Here is a 17,500-nt window from a genome sequence, read left to right on the forward strand (position 1 = left end):
GAATACCTGAGCACTGTGACTGATCCAAAACTAAGAAGATCCTTGACTAGGTACAGACTCAGCGAGCACAGCCTAGCCATTGAGAAAGGCCGCCATAGGCAGACCTGGCTCCCAAGCGAAGACAGACTGTGCACCCACTGCACACAAGAAGAGGTGGAAACCGAGCTCCACTTCTTAACAACCTGCCCACTATACCAAGACATCAGAGACATATACTTCCCACAAATTGCAAACACCCAAAGAGACTTTGAAAACACGGCAAATAACTAAAAACACAACAATGTGCAAACACAGCAGCAAGATTTGTGAGAAAAGGACATCCAACGGAATACAACCACGATAAAGACTCCGTTTTGTTTGTTTTAACACTGGCTTTGGCAATGTGAACGTATGTTTCCCATGTCAATAAAGCCCCTTTGAATTACATTTTTTTATTGAATTGAGAGAGGGACAGAGAGAGAGAGAGAGAGAGAGAGAGAGAGAGAGAGAGAGAGAGAGACAACCCACCCACCACCGAGCCCCCACCACCCAGTGAGGAGGCAGCCGAGAGAGGCTCTCAAGCCCCCCAGGCCCCCTCCTCCCCCAGCATCTCACACCGTCAGCCCACCACCCTGAAAAAGGACACTGAGGTTGCTATCCTAATAGACTCAAACGGCAAGTTCATCCAAGAACAAAAACTTTTCCCCAACACAAAAGTGTCCAAAATCTGGTGCCCCACATTAGAGGATGCACTGCAGATCCTTGTGCACCCCGAGTTTGGCACACCAGGCCATATTATCATCCACACTGGCACCAACAACCTGCGGGAGGAACAGGAAAAGGTTGGTAGTCTGGTCACCAGAGTAGCAGAGAAAGCAGTTGCGACCTTCCCAGAATCACGCATCACCATCTCAACCTTGCTACCCCGCAGAGACTTTCACCCCAAGACCATCAATAGGGTGAACGCTGACATCACCAGAGGATGTGCCTCACTCCCAAATGTACACGTTGCACATCATATATCCATAACGCCTGAGCACCTGTACGACTACACCCACTTAAAAAAGCAGGCAGTGGGCATGTTTACAAAAACACTAAAAGATGTGGCACTGGGCCGTCAAAGCATCCATCTTACACCAGCCAGAGGACCTCCCAGGAACCCCCACTACGCCTCAGACCCCATCAGGAGCCAAAGACCTCCCAGGGACCCCCACTATGCCTCAGACCCCATCAGGAGCCAAAGACCTCCCAGGAACCCCCACTACGCCTCAGACCCCACCAGGAGCCAAAGACCTCCCAGACATCCATCCAGACCCAGCGCACCCCACAGACCCCACGCTTCACCAGAACATCACCAGCTCCAGCACCACAACCAGACTGGCCCTGGCCCTGGCTACTACCCCTCAACAAACCAGAGACTCTACCAGAACCAAGAGCCTGGCCCTCGGCCCCTTCCCAGCCCACAGCATGGAGAACCACACCAGGCCCCACGCAGCTACGCAGAGGCCCTCCAAGGAAGAGTGAACTCTGAAGGAATGAGTGAGATTAAACAGCTCCTCCAGTACATCTGCACTAAGCTGAACTAGTCTCACAATACACGCACACACACACACACACACACACACACACACACACACACACACACACACACACACACACACACACACACTACTCGCATTTACGCACTACTTAATTAAGACAACATTTGTTAGTTAAAAAGAAAAGCTAGTTAAAAGCTGAATTAGTATTGATACTTTATACTGTTGAAAGAATATTTTACATATTGTTCAAAATGCATCAGCTCTAACAATGTTCTCAATAACCAAACACACACATTTACAAAATACAGTAAACACCGCATTTTAGTTCAACGTTCGTACCTCTCTTGACAATCCAGTAGTTACTGTTTTATCTGTTTTACCTGTGCCATCTCTCTCGTATAATGAAATCCCTTTCAGTTTGCATGTGGAACATCCAGGGCCTGAAGTCTTCAACCTTTGGGCTGAAGAGTTTAGCCCCCCGGAACTCAAAACAAACCTTAAAGATGTCGACATCATTATTCTACAGGAGACATGGTGTAAAGCTGACACTGTCACCCACTGCCCAAAGGATTATAGAGAAATAATAGTACCATCTCAGAAACACAGCAACATTAATAGAGGTAGAGGATCAGGAGGATTAATCATTTGGTATAAATCTGACCTACATCATCAAATTGACCCCCTAAAAGTGGGCAAATATTACATATGGTTAAAACTAAAGAAAGAGCTCCTATTAAGGACATTTTCCCTACCCTTGAGACAGAGACATGCCATTTCCAGGCCCAGGGAAATGTGCTCATCTGTGGGGACACCAACGCACGCACAGGAACACTTGCTGACCTCACAGATCCACAAGGAGACATTTACATCTCAAACGAAAATGTCTCTCACACTTTCACTCTCCCCCACAGGAGCAATAGTGACCAGGTCATGAACAGGAGTGGACGAGACCTCCTGCAGCTCTGTCAGAGCCTCAGTCTGTACTTTGTCAACGGTAGAGTTCGGGGGGACAGCCTAGGTAGATTCACCTACTGCTCACCTCTTGGCCACAGTACTGTAGATTATATGATCACAGACCTTGACCCTTCCTCCCTCAGCTCATTCACTGTGAAACCACTAACCCCTCTGTCTGATCACAGCCAAATTACCCTGTTTATTAAAAGATCAGACACAACAATGGCACAAACACAAAACAGTAAGCTGTACAATATCAGGAATTCATACAGATGGGACCAAAACAGTGCAGAACAATACCAGAAAGCAACTCATACCCCAAGAATCCAAACACTTTTGGATAACTTTCTGGACTCCACATACTCTCACAGTAAAGAAAGCCTCAACCTAGCAGTAAACAATATTAACAATATATACAGACAAACAGCAAAGGAGGCACAACTGAAATGTACTACAAACAAACCAAAAACTGCAACAAAAAACAGCTGGTTTGATACAGATTGTAAAATCATTAGGAAAAAAATTAGAATGCTATCAAATAGGGGCGGTTAGGTGGTCGAGCGGAGATTGCGTTCGTCACCAGCCCCGGAGCTGTGAGCTTGGTTCGCCTGTTCGAATCCAGCTCACAGCTCCGGGGTTGTCACCAGCTTGGCTGGCCGTCTGCACTAATACAATTGGCAGTATTAGAGGGTGGGAGAAGCTGGCGGGGTGGGTCCGGGTCGTTGTAAACAGCGACTCCTACAGTTCGGTCGGGGCGCCTGCTAAGCGCGGATTGGACGTGAGGGGGATAGTGTGGTCCTCCCACACGCTACGCCCTCTCAATGAGAATCCGCGCTGCCAGGTGAAAAGAAGCGGTGATTGGCTGGACGTGTGTCGGAGGAAGCACGTGGTAGCCTCCACTCTCCCAAATGATCTGACTGTGGGGGGTAAAGCGCAGCGACCAGGAAGGGACTGGGAATTGGCATACGACTAACATTGGGATGGGAGAAAATCGGAGGAAAATGGAGGGGGAAAAAGAAAAAAAAAAAAAAAAAAAAATGCTATCAAATAAAAAACACAGAGACCCCAATAATGCTGATGTACGCATTCTCTACTGTGAGACCCTAAAACTGTACAAACGTACACTCAGAACCAAAAAACAACAATATGACAAACAGCAACTGACACTAATTGAGGAGGCAATCAATACAAACAACTTTTGGCAACATTGGAAACACAAACAAACCACAAAAACAGGAATTGGCTATACAGAACAGTGATATATGGACAACCCATTTTAAAACACTATACCACACTGTTCAAATTGATGGAAACACAGAACAATCTCAAATTCTTGATAAATTGACTAAATTGGAGCTTGCCATAAAAGACAATCAAAACCCATTAGACTCCCCAATTATTGAGCATCAAATTAAGAAACTACAAACTCTTAAATCTAAAAAGGTTTGTGGACCTGATGGCATCTTGAATGAGATGATGAAAAATATGAACAAGAAATTCCAATTGGCTATATTAAAACTATTCAATTTGGTCCTGAGTGTAGGATATTTTCCTGACATCTGGAATCACGGACTCATAACCCCAATCTATAAAAGCGGAGACAAATTTGACCCTAATAACTACAGAGGCATCTGTGTGAACAGTAATCTGGGGAAGGTTTTCTGTAGTATTATGAATACCAGACTTTTAAACTTCCTTACCAAGCACAATGTCTTGAGTAAAAGCCAAATTGGATTTATACCAAAACACCGCACAACCGATCATATTTACACCCTACATACCCTAATTGATAAACATATAAACCAAAATAAAACCAAAATATATGCCTGTTTTATTGACTTCCAAAAGGCTTTTGATTCTATTTGGCATACAGGACTGTTCTATAAAGTTATAGAGAGTGATGTAGGGGGTAAAACATATGATATTATTAAATCAATGTACTCTGGTAATATGTGCAGCGTAAAAATTGGCAAAAAAAGAACAGAATTCTTTACCCAAGGGCGAGGCGTTCGTCAGGGCTGCAACCTCAGCCCGGCACTCTTCAATATCTATATTAATGAATTGGCTAATATACTAGAAAAGTCCTCTGCCCCCGTAAGTCTCCACAATCGGGAAGTGAAATGCCTGCTCTTTGCAGATGACTTGGTTGTGTTGTCCCCCACAGCAGACGGCCTACAGCAGAGCCTGGACCTGCTAGAGCATTACTGTCAGACCTGGGCCCTGGCAGTAAACCCCAAAAAGACCAAAATAATGATATTCCAAAAAAGATCCAGATCTCAGGACGTCCTACCAAAGTTCTCAATTGGTACAAAACATGTAGAGTACTGCACACATTACACCTATTTAGGCCTAAAACTAAGTTCAACTGGACATTTTAAGGAAGCAGTCAATGAGCTGAGAGGGAAAGCACGCCGGGCTTTCTATGCCATAAAAAGAAATATACAAACAGAAATACCAATTCGAATCTGGTTCAAATTAATTTAATGTGTTATTGAACCAATTGCACTCTATGGCAGTGAGGTGTGGGGTCCACTTACAAAACAAGACTTTACCCAATGGGACAAACACCCCATTGAGACCCTGCATGCAGAGTTCTGTAAGATTATCCTACATGTCCAGAGGAAAACTACAAACAATGCATGCAGGGCAGAATTAGGCCGTTACCCACTAATACTAAAAATACAAAAAAGAGCAATTAACTTTTGGACACACCTAAAATGAAGTGACCCCCTCTCGTACCATTATCAAGCCCTGCAGTGCCAAGAGCTGAGGAGCATCAGGAACCCCCTTACCCAGCTGGTCCTGAGGCTGAGTCCACAAACCTGCTCTCTTAACACACCTCAGGAACAGAACACGTCACCAATCAGAATCAATCAAATTACTACACAGCTAAAACAAAACTACATCACCTATTGGAAAACACAAACAAAAGCACAGAGCAAAATGCAGTGCTATCTGGCTCTAAATCGACAGTACACCATAGCAGATTATTTGAGCATGGTGACTGATCAACAACAAAAAAGAACCTTGACAAAATACAGACTGAGTGAGCACAGCCTCGCTGTTGAAAAGGGGAGGCACAGGAAAACCTGGCTTCCTGCAGAGCAAAGGCTGTGCTGTCATTTCACCCTCAGTGAGCCTGAAACTGAGTGGCACTTCCTCACCAAATGTGAAAAATATAAATATATTAGAGAAACGCATTTAAAAAAATTTGAATTAATAAAAAAAGGCTTTCTCACACTACCAGATACAGAAAAACTACCAGTCCTACTAGGGGAGGACTCAACAAGCTGTGAGCTAGCAGCAGCCTATGTTGCTGCCTGCCACAAACTGAGGGACAGTGAGTGACAGTCACCTGACATGTTTACGCCGTAATACTTGATGTTTTATTTTACGATGATATTTTGTATGTACTTATATCTGTTTGTAATCCATGTTTATGTTTAATATTGCTTTGGCAACATGTAGAAGTACGTCATGCCAATAAAGCCATTTGAATTGAATTGAATTGAATTGAGAGAGAGAGAGAGAGAGAGAGAGAGAGAGAGAGAGAGAGAGAGAGAGAGAGAGAGAGAGAGAGAGAGAGAGAGAGAGGGAGAGAGAGAGAGGTAGAGAGAGAGGGGTAGAGAGGTAGAGAAAGAGAGAGGGGGGGGTAGAAAGAGGTAGAAAGAAAGGGAGAGAGAGGTAGAGCGAGAGAGGTAGAGAGAGAGAGGGGTAGAAAGAGGTAGAGAGAGAAAGGGAAAGAGAGAAAGGTAGAGAGAGAGGGGTAGAAAGAGGTAGAGAGATAAAGGGAGAGAGAGATAGAGAGAGGGGGGTAGAGAGAGAGAGGGGTAGAAAGAGGTAGAGAGAGAGGGGTAGAAAGAGGTAGAGAGAGAAAGGGAGAGAGAGAGAGTCAACACAGTCTCTTCTAGACTCCTTCCTGGCCCAGATTTACCCTCAGAATAACGAAGGTGTAGAGTGGTGTCTGGTACACATCAACCACATATTTGATCATTTGGCCTCATCATCAAATTTAAAATGTAAAACAGAACAACCAAAGAAAACAAACAAGGAAAGGTGGTTTGATTCAGACTGCAAATCCATTAGGAAGACACTAAGAAATATCTCCAACCAAAAACACAGGCATCCAGATAGTCAGGAACTCCGTCTTAGTTACTGTGAAACTCTAAAGCAATATAAGAACACACTGAGAACAAAAAAAGAACAATATATACAAAACCAGTTACAATTAATTGAAGAGTCTCTGGGGTCAAATAAATTCTGGGAAAAATGGAACTCATTTACCAAGAAACATAAAAATGAACAATCCATTCAAAATGGAGATACATGGAAAAACCATTTCGAAAATCTTTATAGAAAACCAACACAGAATCAAGCCCAAGAACACATTTCTGAACAATTAAAAAATCTTGAAAGCGCTATTAAGGATTATCAGAACCCACTGGACTATCCAATCAGTGAATTAGAACTGGAAGACAAATTAAAAGCTCTGCAGAACAAAAAAGCATGTGGGACTGATGGCATATTAAATGAGATACATACAAACAGAAAATGCAAATTGGCCATCTTAAAAATATTTAACTTGGTACTAAGTGTGGGATATTTCCCTGAAAGCTGGAGTGAAGGGATGATCACACCCATTTTCAAGAACGGAGACAAATATGATCCCAACAATTATAGAGGCATCTGTGTTAGTAGTAATCTGGGGAAATTATTTGGCAGCATCCTAAATTCAAGAATTATAGATTTCCTCAATGAGCACAATGTTTTAAGCAAAAGTCAAATTGGATTCCTCCCAAACTATAGAACAGCTGACCACATTTTCACCCTACACACACTAATCGATAAATATGTAAATCAAAATAAAGGAAAAATTCATGCATGCTTTGTCGATTTCCAGAAAGCGTTTGACTCAGTCTGGCATGAGGGTTTACTTTTTAAATGAATAGAAAGTGGTATAGGGGGGGAAGTCCTTTGATGTTATTAAATCCATATATGAAAATAACAAATTGGCTGTCAAAATTGGAGATAAACACACAGACTTCTTCCCACAAGGCAGAGGGGTGAAGCAAGGCTGCAACCTCAGCCCCACACTGTTCAATATTTATATAAATGAACTGGCATTATTATTAGAACAGTCAGCAGCACCTGGTCTCACTCTCACAGACACAGAAATTAAGTGTCTCTTTTATGCAGATGACCTGGTCATACTGTCTCCTACTAGAGAAGGTCTTCAGCGAAGTTTGGACATTCTTCATCAGTACTGTCAGACCTGGGCCCTGACAGTGAATATGAAGAAAACCAAAATTATGACCTTCCAAAAAAGATCCCAGTTGCAGAGAAATTACCCAGAATTCAAAATAGGTGCGACCCAAATAGAAGAAACAAATAGCTATACATATCTAGGTTTACAAATCAGCTCCACTGGAAATTTCTGTTCAGCTGTAAAGGAACTCAAGGAGAAGGCAAAAAGGGCTTTCTATGCCATCAAGCGTTCAGTTCAAATCCAAATTCCAATCAGGACATGGCTCAAAATATTTAAAGCAGTTATAGAATCAATTGCACTGTACGGCAGTGAGGTATGGGGCCCTTTATTAGTAACGGATTGGGCAAAATGGGACAAAAATCCAATTGAGATCCTGCATGTAGAGTTCTGCAAAACAATTCTCAGGGTACAGAGGAAAGCCCAAACTCTGCATGCAGGGCTGAATTAGGACAATATCCGTTACTCATAAATATGCAAAAAAGATCAATTAAATTCTGGAGCCATATTAAAAAAAGTGACCCGGCCTGCTATCATCATAAAGCCCTGGCCTGCCAAGAGCTGGACCTACAAAGGAGCCCCTTTTGTCAACTCATAATGAAACTGGCTGACATCTCACACTCTGACATTACAAACCCTAGCCAGCCTCAGAAGATTAGACCTAACCAAATTATAACCAAAGAAAAAGATAAATACATTACGTATTGGAATCAACTCACACAATCACAACACAAATTAGAAACACCTAAACATAGTATACTGTGGCAGACTACCTCAGCACAGTAACCGATAAGAATCTAAGAAAGACTCTGACAAAGTACAGACTGAGTGACCATGGTTTGGCGATAGAGAAGGGCAGACACAGACAGACCTGGCTGCCCAGAGAGGAGAGGTTGTGCTGTCTTTGTGATGATGGAGCCATAGAGACAGAACTACACTTCCTAACACAATGTGAAAATTACAGAAATATTAGGGAGGAATTCTTTCCAAAAATTGAAATAATTTCCCCAGAATTCCAACGTATGACAGAAGTGCAGAAATTGCCATTCCTCCTGGGGGAACAGAAAGAATGTGCAGTTTTAGCTGCAAAATATGTCAATTCATGTCACAAGAAAAGGGACAACCAGTAGGACACATATACTATATATATATATGTACCATGTTTTATTCACCGCACCATCTCCTTTATTTCTTTGATCTTGTTCTGTTGATATTGTTGTTGTATTGTATAATGTTGTTTGCTGTTTATGTCATAATTGTGCTTTGGCAACATTTGTGAAATTTCATGCCAATAAAGCTTTTTGAATTGAATTGAATTGAATTGAGAGAGAGAGAGAGAGAGAGAGAGAGAGAGAGAGAGAGAGAGAGAGAGAGAGAGAGAGAGAGAGAGAGAGAGAGAGAGAGAGAGGGGGGGTAGAAAGAGGTAGGGAGAGAGAGGTAGAGAGAGAAAGGGAGAGAGGTAGAGAGAGAGGGGGATAGAAAGAGGTAGAGAGAGAGAGAGGTAGAGGGAGGTAGAGAGAGAGAAAGGGAGAGAAAGAGGTAGAGAAAGAGGTAGAGAGAGAAAGGGAGAGAGAGAGGTAGAGAGAGGGGTAGAAAGAGGTAGAGAGAGAAAGGGAGAGAGAGAGATAGAGAGAGGGGGGTAGAAAGAGGTAGAGGAGTAGAAAGAGGTAGAGAGAGAAAGGGAGAAAGGGAGAGAGAGAGAGAGGGGGGTAGAAAGAGGTAGAGAGAGAGAGAGAGCGGTAGAGAGAGGTAGAGGGAGAGAAAGAGGGAGGTAGAGAGAGATGGGAGGGATGTTGTCCTCTGGTCACACCTCACTCAAACAGCCTGCTCTCTGGCCCGTCAGAGGCAATTGACCTGTCTCAAACCCTGCCCCTTTTCTTGATCCTCCAATCACAACTGTCGCTTACCTCGGACAAACTTGGTTTGTCCGAGGTAAGCGACAGTTGTGATTGGAGGATCAAGAAAAGAGGGCAGGGTTTGAGACAGGTCTATTACCAAAGCAAACACACACTCTGACATGTGGGGCATATACAGAATGTACAATTGTTTATCTGTGTCTGTGTGTGTGTGTGTGTGTGTGTGTGTGTGTGTGTGTGTGCGCGCGCGCGTGTGTGTGTGTGTGTGTGTGTGTGTGTGGGGCGCCGGGGTCAGTGTGTGGTTGCTTGTGGTTGTGTTGGTGGTGGGGGAGGGGAGGGGAGGGGAGGGGAGGGGAGGGGAGGGGAGGGGAGGGGAGGGGCTGTGCGTGCGAGATCAGACCGCTTGCAAACTTCAAACATAAACATTCTAAATTGGTCCAGGTTTATTTCCTGTGGCGGTGCAGCTTTGCTAATACAATAGCTGACGGGAAATACACCTGGAGGCGGGGCCGCCGTCGCCCTGGCAACACACCGCCACTGAGGACGTGTCTACAGGCCTGGGTTCAGGCGGACGCGGCCCCCTCAGTGTGGAGGAGAGGTCAGCATGTCCCCCTCAAGAAATAAAGCTAACAGTAGGGGTGTAACGATGCAACCTCACAGCGATTAATTTCTATTACGATTCTTCAGGCAACGATTCAACGCATCATGGAATCTCTTCATTTGACCACGATTCGATTCGATTCGATTAATTTTTTCGATACATTTTCTATGAGTTAATTCCCCACAAAAATTGTTGAATACACAAATGTGGCTGCTGGGGGAACTGATTCACTCGGCATGAATGGACTATAGGTCAATAAAAACAATACACACAAAAATTAAAATAAAAAAAAGATTAATTTAGATTATAATCGATTCTAAGAGAGGGGTGGGCCGGGCAGAGAGGGGTGGGCCTGGCAGAGAGGGGTGGGCCTGGCAGAGGGGTGGGCTGGAGGAGAGGGGTGGGCCGAGCAGAGGGGTGGGCCGAGCAGAGGGGTGGGCCTGGCAGAGAGGGGTGGGCTGGAGGAGAGGGGTGGCCTGGCAGAGAGGGGTGGGCCTGGCAGAGGGGTGGGCCGGAGGAGAGGGGTGGGCTGGAGGAGAGGGGTGGGCCTGGCAGAGGGGTGGGCTGGAGGAGAGGGGTGGGCCTGGCAGAGAGGGGTGGGCTGGAGGAGAGGGGTGGGCCTGGCAGAGGGGTGGGCTGGAGGAGAGGGGTGGGCCTGGCAGAGAGGGGTGGGCTGGAGGAGAGGGGTGGGCCTGGCAGAGGGGTGGGCTGGAGGAGAGGGGTGGGCCTGGCAGAGGGGTGGGCTGGCAGAGAGGGGTGGGCTGGAGGAGAGGGGTGGGCCTGGCAGAGGGGTGGGCTGGAGGAGAGGGGTGGGCCTGGCAGAGGGGTGGGCTGGAGGAGAGGGGTGGGCTGGAGGAGAGGGGTGGGCTGGAGGAGAGGGGTGGGCCTGGCAGAGAGGGGTGGGCTGGAGGAGAGGGGTGGGCTGGAGGAGAGGGGTGGGCTGGAGGAGAGGGGTGGGCTGGAGGAGAGGGGTGGGCCTGGCAGAGAGGGGTGGGCCTGGCAGAGGGGTGGGCCTGGCAGAGGGGTGGGCCGGGCAGAGAGGGGTGGGCTGGAGGAGAGGGGTGGGCTGGGCAGAGGGGTGGGCTGGAGGAGAGGGGTGGGCCTGGTAGAGGGGTGGGCTGGAGGAGAGGGGTGGGCTGGAGGAGAGGGGTGGGCTGGGCAGAGGGGTGGGCTGGGCAGAGGGGTGGGCCGAGCAGAGGGGTGGGCCGGGCAGATCGAAGCACGAATACAGCACGGGAGGGGGCGTGGCAGAGGGGCGGGGCACTCAACATCCAATCACAGTTATCTTCTCGGCCGTCAAACTCAGAGATTGACGCGACTCAGCAGAACAGGTGCTTCGGGAAGAGGAACAACAATGGCTTCCTTTATGGGTGGTGAACGGACACACAGGATGAACGGACACACAGGAACAGACACACAGGGGAACAGACTAGGGATGGGCATTTTAAATAAAAATCCAGATCGATTGATCGCATGCTATACTATGCTATACTTTTTTTTTTTTTTTATATATTCTTTTTATTAACACTTTGATCGCCATCGTTAAAATTCATAATTTACCATCCCTTGCCAGCTCTATTTGTCTATGGAGAAGTTCCCCTTCTTTGCAGGGCTATAACTTTTTAAATTCTATTGCTAAATTGCCATTATTATGGCCCATTCAATGTCCTATATGTATTGTTCAGGGTGTAGCAACGTTAAACTTTTTCATTCACGGGGGGGCAGGTGGCGCACGTCACCAACACCGGGAGACACTAGGATTCGCCTGTTCGAATCCAGCTCCCGGCGTTGCTATCAGCTTGGCTGGCCTCTCACACTGATACAATTGGCTGTATCAGGGGGTGGGAAAGCTGAAGGGTGGGTCCTGGGCGTTGTGGACAGCGACCCCTACAGTTCGGTCGGGGCGCCTGCTCAGCGAGGGTTGGAACTGAGGAGAGATAGTGTGGCCTCCCACACGCTACACCAGCGTTTCCGTTAGCCGGTAATTACCGGTATTTGACCGGCAAAATCTGTTTAAGTCCGACATATTTCATCTCTCCGGTCTTAATGTCCGGTGAAAATAATTCCCTGAGTCTAAGCACAATTTGATTATTTGAATTGTATTAAAATAGGCTAAAATTAAATAGCCTATGCGATGAACGAAACGATCATTACATTTGTTTCCTCGTTGCTTCTAATAATGACAACGACGTTGTCAGCGAGCGAGAGCTTAGTGCTGGGTGTGCAAACTTTTGTGAAGCTGCAGAGCCATAGCACAAGCAGCCCAATGCAGTATTCCAGCAGTACTCCAATTCAGCCATTTTCAGCCAATGTTGGGTGGGGGGCGCTGCTGTGCGGTTCCCAGAAAAGAGCCAATAACAGCTAAATCAGCTTCTCTGCAGCGCCATACTCTTTGCAAATAAGTCGTTGCGAGGTGGAGAGAGTCGTCACGCAAACCACGATAATGTTGCCGTCTCTCTGCTTTCTCAGTTCTTCGCTTGATATAATTAATACAAATGTCCAATATAACGGAATTCGTTAGCTCATAAAAATGTGATTATAACAGACTGCTGTTTAGTGTCGGACCGACTGCCCACATACGCGGATAAAGTCAGCAGCAGCACGGAGTATCGAGGGACTTATTTTATTTGGAATATATTAATTAATGACTGTATACGCAAAAGTAGCCTAGTTTTAAGTAATAATATTATAAATCTACATGCCTTGAGGATGACATTCTTTATATAGCCTGCCTATCAATTGTTTTAAAGCTCAATAAACTATGACCGGAATTAATCTCATTTGTCCGGTAGATTGAAATCTTGCAGGTCACGGAGACCGGCAACAATTTTTTCTAACGGAAACCCTGCGCTACACTCTCCCCGGTGAGAACCTGCGCGGCCAGGTTGGCCTGCCCCAGGCTGCACATGCGTCGGAGGAAAGCATGTGACAGTCTCCGGTCTCCCGGACCAACAGTAGGGGAAAGTACGCAACAACCAGGAAGGGTGGGATGGGAGAAAAATCGGGAAAAAGGAGGGGAAGAAAGATAAAAAAATATATATATATTTCATTCACATATTCATACTAAAATATGGTCTAAAGTATAAGTATGTTTTTATCTTTTTCTGCAGCTTTCTCCAGAACGTGATTTATAGCCCTAAATGCATTATATTGATGATCAAATACTGTTTGGTAGGAATCTGTGCGAGATAAAAAATGTCAACTGGACGTGGTTCTAGAAGTTACTACATATCATCTGATGTTGACCGGATGGGCGAGGGGGCGTTTATAATTCCGTGGGCAACGTTATACCATTCATCTAATGTGGGTCATATGTTCATCAGATCAGTTAGTATAGAAGACATTAGAAAATAACTTTGAAACTCACCGTGGCTTCCTCGCGCCGCTGGCAGATGAGCGTGGAACAGAATTTTTTCTATTATGGGATGTAGAAATGCCCGATCTATTTCCAGGTTGTATAATAGTATATACGTCCAAATCATGTTGTTTTTTCGAGTTATTTCCACCGATCGATGTTCACTGTGTGAAGACGGAGTCTCTCTAACATTAGCGAGTGCCCGGACCACATATGGAGTGAGCCCTTCCGGTTCAAAGGGTGATTTCCGGTTGGCGATCTGCCGATAGGCCACCGGATGGCGCTCTTGAACCGCTAGAGAGTTGAGTGGAGCTTTTCAGTGTGTCTCAGGGCTGCGGAGGGGAAATATGATTTCGATCACAGATTTTTGAAATATTGATATCAAAGACGAGTTACGGCGTCTTCGGCAGAATGAGCATGGCTAGGAATGACGTCTTAACACGTTCTCGGCGATCATAGTGTTAAAAAGATTTTTTTAACTTAATTTTGTTCATAAGGAAACCAACAAACCGTTATAATCGTACACATACATGTGAAACAAATGTGTAAAAAAAATATATATAAAAAATAATAATACATATTTTCTTTTCATGGAAATTATTAATAATTTAAGATCGATTTTTCTCATAGCTACGAGTAATCGATTACTCACGCCCATCCCTAGAACAGACACACAGGGGGAACAGACACTAGGGATGGGCATGAGTAATCGATTAATCTATTACTCGTAGCTATGAGAAAAATCGATCTTAAATTATTAATATTTTTTTTTAAATATATATATATATATTTTTTACATATTTGTTTCACATGTATGTGTAAGATTATAACTGTTTGTTGGTTTCCTTAAACATATACGTGAATGAACTAAATTAAACATAAAAAAAGGAAAAAAAAAAATCTAAATATTTTTATTCCCCCCCCCACTCACTCGAGTATAGCATGCGATCAATCGATCTGGATTCTTCTTAAAAATGCCCATCCCTAACAGACACACAGCAACAGACACACAGGAACAGACACACAGGAACAGACACACAGGAACAGACACAACAGGACGTCGGTTTCTCACCCAGCTTCCCCATCAGCTCCGGTGTGTGTTCAGACGCTCCTGCCACCTCCGCCTCGTCTCTCCCTGAGCTGGAGTCGTCTGGAGACAAGAGAGACATTACATTACATTACATTCGATTCCATTCCATTCCATTAGATTACATTAGACTAGATTACATTCGATTACATTATATTTAAGGCTGTCAAAGTTAACACGGTATTAACGCGTTATGGCCCGATTCTATTGACGCCACAATTTTTTTTACTCACGATTAACTTTTAAGATTACATTTTTTTTTTAAATGTTACTAGACTTTTTTACTAGACTTCACTTCACTTGATGCTCTCATTGATACTATGTTTGTTTCTGAAGTGTGTGTGTGTGTGAGATATAGAGAGACAGAGGGGGTGAGAGAGATGAGGAAGGGGCAAGAGAGAAAGAGAGCTGGGAGAGTGTGTGTGTGTGAGAGAGAGGGGTGTGTGTGTGATTACTCAGCCCTTGTGTGGGTGAATGTAACAAGTTCCTAACGTTTTCTTTCCCCTATTATTTCATGCACACTTTATTCATTGTTTAAAATTATTATTTTCTTTTAAGTTATTTTGTGCATCACTCTGTTTTGAATTTGATGCAAATTTGCAATGCATGAGGGTCATCCTTTTGTGTTAAATGGCTGCATAAAGAAGGCATGTGTTGACTCGCATGTTGATAAGAGTATTAAAACTTGAAACTTGAAAAATATCCATTTAAGGTAGAAAAAAAATTAAAAATAAAATGCGATTAATTTGTGATTAATCCCGAGTTAACTATGTAAGTCATACTGGCCAGCAGTGTAACGAGTAAGAGTAGGTCAGGGACATGTACAGATATAGATACAGTAGGGGTGTGGACGTGGACGAGTCTGCATCGATGCAGTGACAGAACATAATTTATTTGTTTTTTTACTCTCTTGCTAGCTTTTATGTTCTTTTACAATGTAGCACTTTGGGATTTGCTCCACAACTATAAAGCACCCTACAAATCAAATATATTATTTAGGGATGCTCGATATTGGCTTTTTTGCCGATACCGATATACCGATAATATTGTCCAACTCTTAATTTCCGATACCGATATCAACCGATACCGATATATGCAGGGTCCCCCCCCCCCCCCCCCCCCAAAAACGGAATAATTTCAGGTAATTAACATTACATATCTCTTGTTGTGGAATTAACACAACATTATGCATACTTTTGACAATAAATAAAATCAGAATAAAATCACTGTATTGTACCCATTCTGCAATCTGTTAAATAAAGTTTTCATTCATTCATTCATTCCTCCTACTGTCTCCTCCTACTACTGTCTCCTCCCACTACTGTCTCCTCCCACTACTGTAGCCCCCTCATCATCCCTACTGTCAAAAAAAGGGGGAAAAAAGATTATGATAATAAAACGGGTGGAGAGTTTACTAGCCGCAGAAAAAGACGATATCAGCTGTCCCCCATCTGTGGCGCCCGGTGCGTATAACTTAATGTCGCTTCTCCATGGTCACGGCTGGAGTTTCACCGCTGACTCCAACCTTGTCTCCCAGCAGGACGTCTCCAGTGATGGATTGATTCTGGAGGAGGAGAGCGTTGAGACATTCCACTATTCTGAAACATCGTAATGGCCTCACGCTGTGAGATACCGAGCCCTGCGTTGTCGTACAGTCCGGAGGGTTTACGGGCCCAGACGTCAGCAGACCCCAGAGGCCCCCCCCGCCGGGAGATGCCGGGAGGCGGGGGCTTGAACATGATGAGTGGGCCGGCGACTGGATATCATATTCATATACTGGCTGTCTGTGACGCGGCTGGCTGTCTGTAAATGGTAAATGGTAAATGGCTGCATTTATATAGCAGCTTTTATCCAAAGCGCTTTACAATTTGTTCCTCACATTTTACCCATTCACTCACACATTCACACACCGATGGCGGAGCCAACCTGCTCATCGGGAGCAATTAGGGGTTAAGTGTCTTGCTCAAGGACACATCGACAAGTTCAAGTTCAAGTTCTTTAATAGTTGTCATACAGAAGTACAGAATACTTTCATACAAAATGCTTCTTACTGTTACGCTCCAGAGACTGTGCTAGACAAGATAGTATCAAATAACATAATAACATAATATAGCATGAATTTAGAAGAAGAAATGAGGTCACAGTGTTCGGTATAGACATATGTACAATGTTCTGAGTTACCATATAATATACAATACACAATACTATGCAGTGTACTAATGTACAGTACTATCTAGTGCAAAGCAGAAATGGGATGAGGTACAATTTTAGCGGCTGTAGCGGCTGGTTGTCTGTAGTAGCTGGCTGTCTGTAGTAGCTGGCTGTCTGTAGTAGCTGGCTGTCTGTAGTAGCTGGCTGTCTGTAGTATCTGGCTGTCTGTAGCAGCTGGCTGTCTGTAGCGGCTGGCTGTCTGTAGTAGCTGGCTGTCTGTAGTAGCTGGCTGTCTGTAGTAGCTGGCTGTCTGTAGTAGCTGGCTGTCTGTAGTAGCTGGCTGTCTGTAGTGGCTGGCTGTCTGTAGTAGCTGGCTGTCTGTAGTAGCTGGCTGTCTGTAGTATCTGGCTGTCTGTAGTAGCTGGCTGTCTGTAGTAGCTGGCTGTCGTAGTAGCTGGCTGTCTGTAGCGGCTGGCTGTCTGTAGTGGCTGGCTGTCTGTAGCGGCTGGCTGTCTGTAGTAGCTGGCTGTCTGTAGTAGCTGGCTGTCTGTAGTAGCTGGCTGTCTGTAGTAGCTGGCTGTCTGTAGTAGCTAGTAGCTGGCTGTCTGTAGTAGCTAGTAGCTGGCTGTCTGTAGTAGCTAGTAGCTGGCTGTCTGTAGTAGCTGGCTGTCTGTAGCGGCTGGCTGTCTGTAGTAGCTGGCTCTGTCTGTAGT

The 17,500-nt window shown here is 44.9% G+C and overlaps 1 protein-coding gene across 1 annotated transcript in view; it reads right to left on the bottom strand.

Annotated features, from left to right (window-relative positions):
- fgfrl1a (fibroblast growth factor receptor like 1a) overlaps window positions 1-17,500 on the bottom strand; it is a 204,359-nt gene that overhangs the window by 15,523 nt on the left and 171,336 nt on the right. The window contains 2 exon segments of the mRNA XM_084331940.1: window positions 14,202-14,209; window positions 14,622-14,699. Of these exon segments, the coding sequence (XP_084188066.1) occupies window positions 14,202-14,209; window positions 14,622-14,699 (86 nt within the window).

This window comes from Notolepis coatsorum (genome assembly GCF_963971535.1).
Source record: "Notolepis coatsorum genome assembly, chromosome: 16".
In the NCBI taxonomy this organism is placed as follows: Eukaryota; Metazoa; Chordata; class Actinopteri; order Aulopiformes; family Paralepididae; genus Notolepis; species Notolepis coatsorum.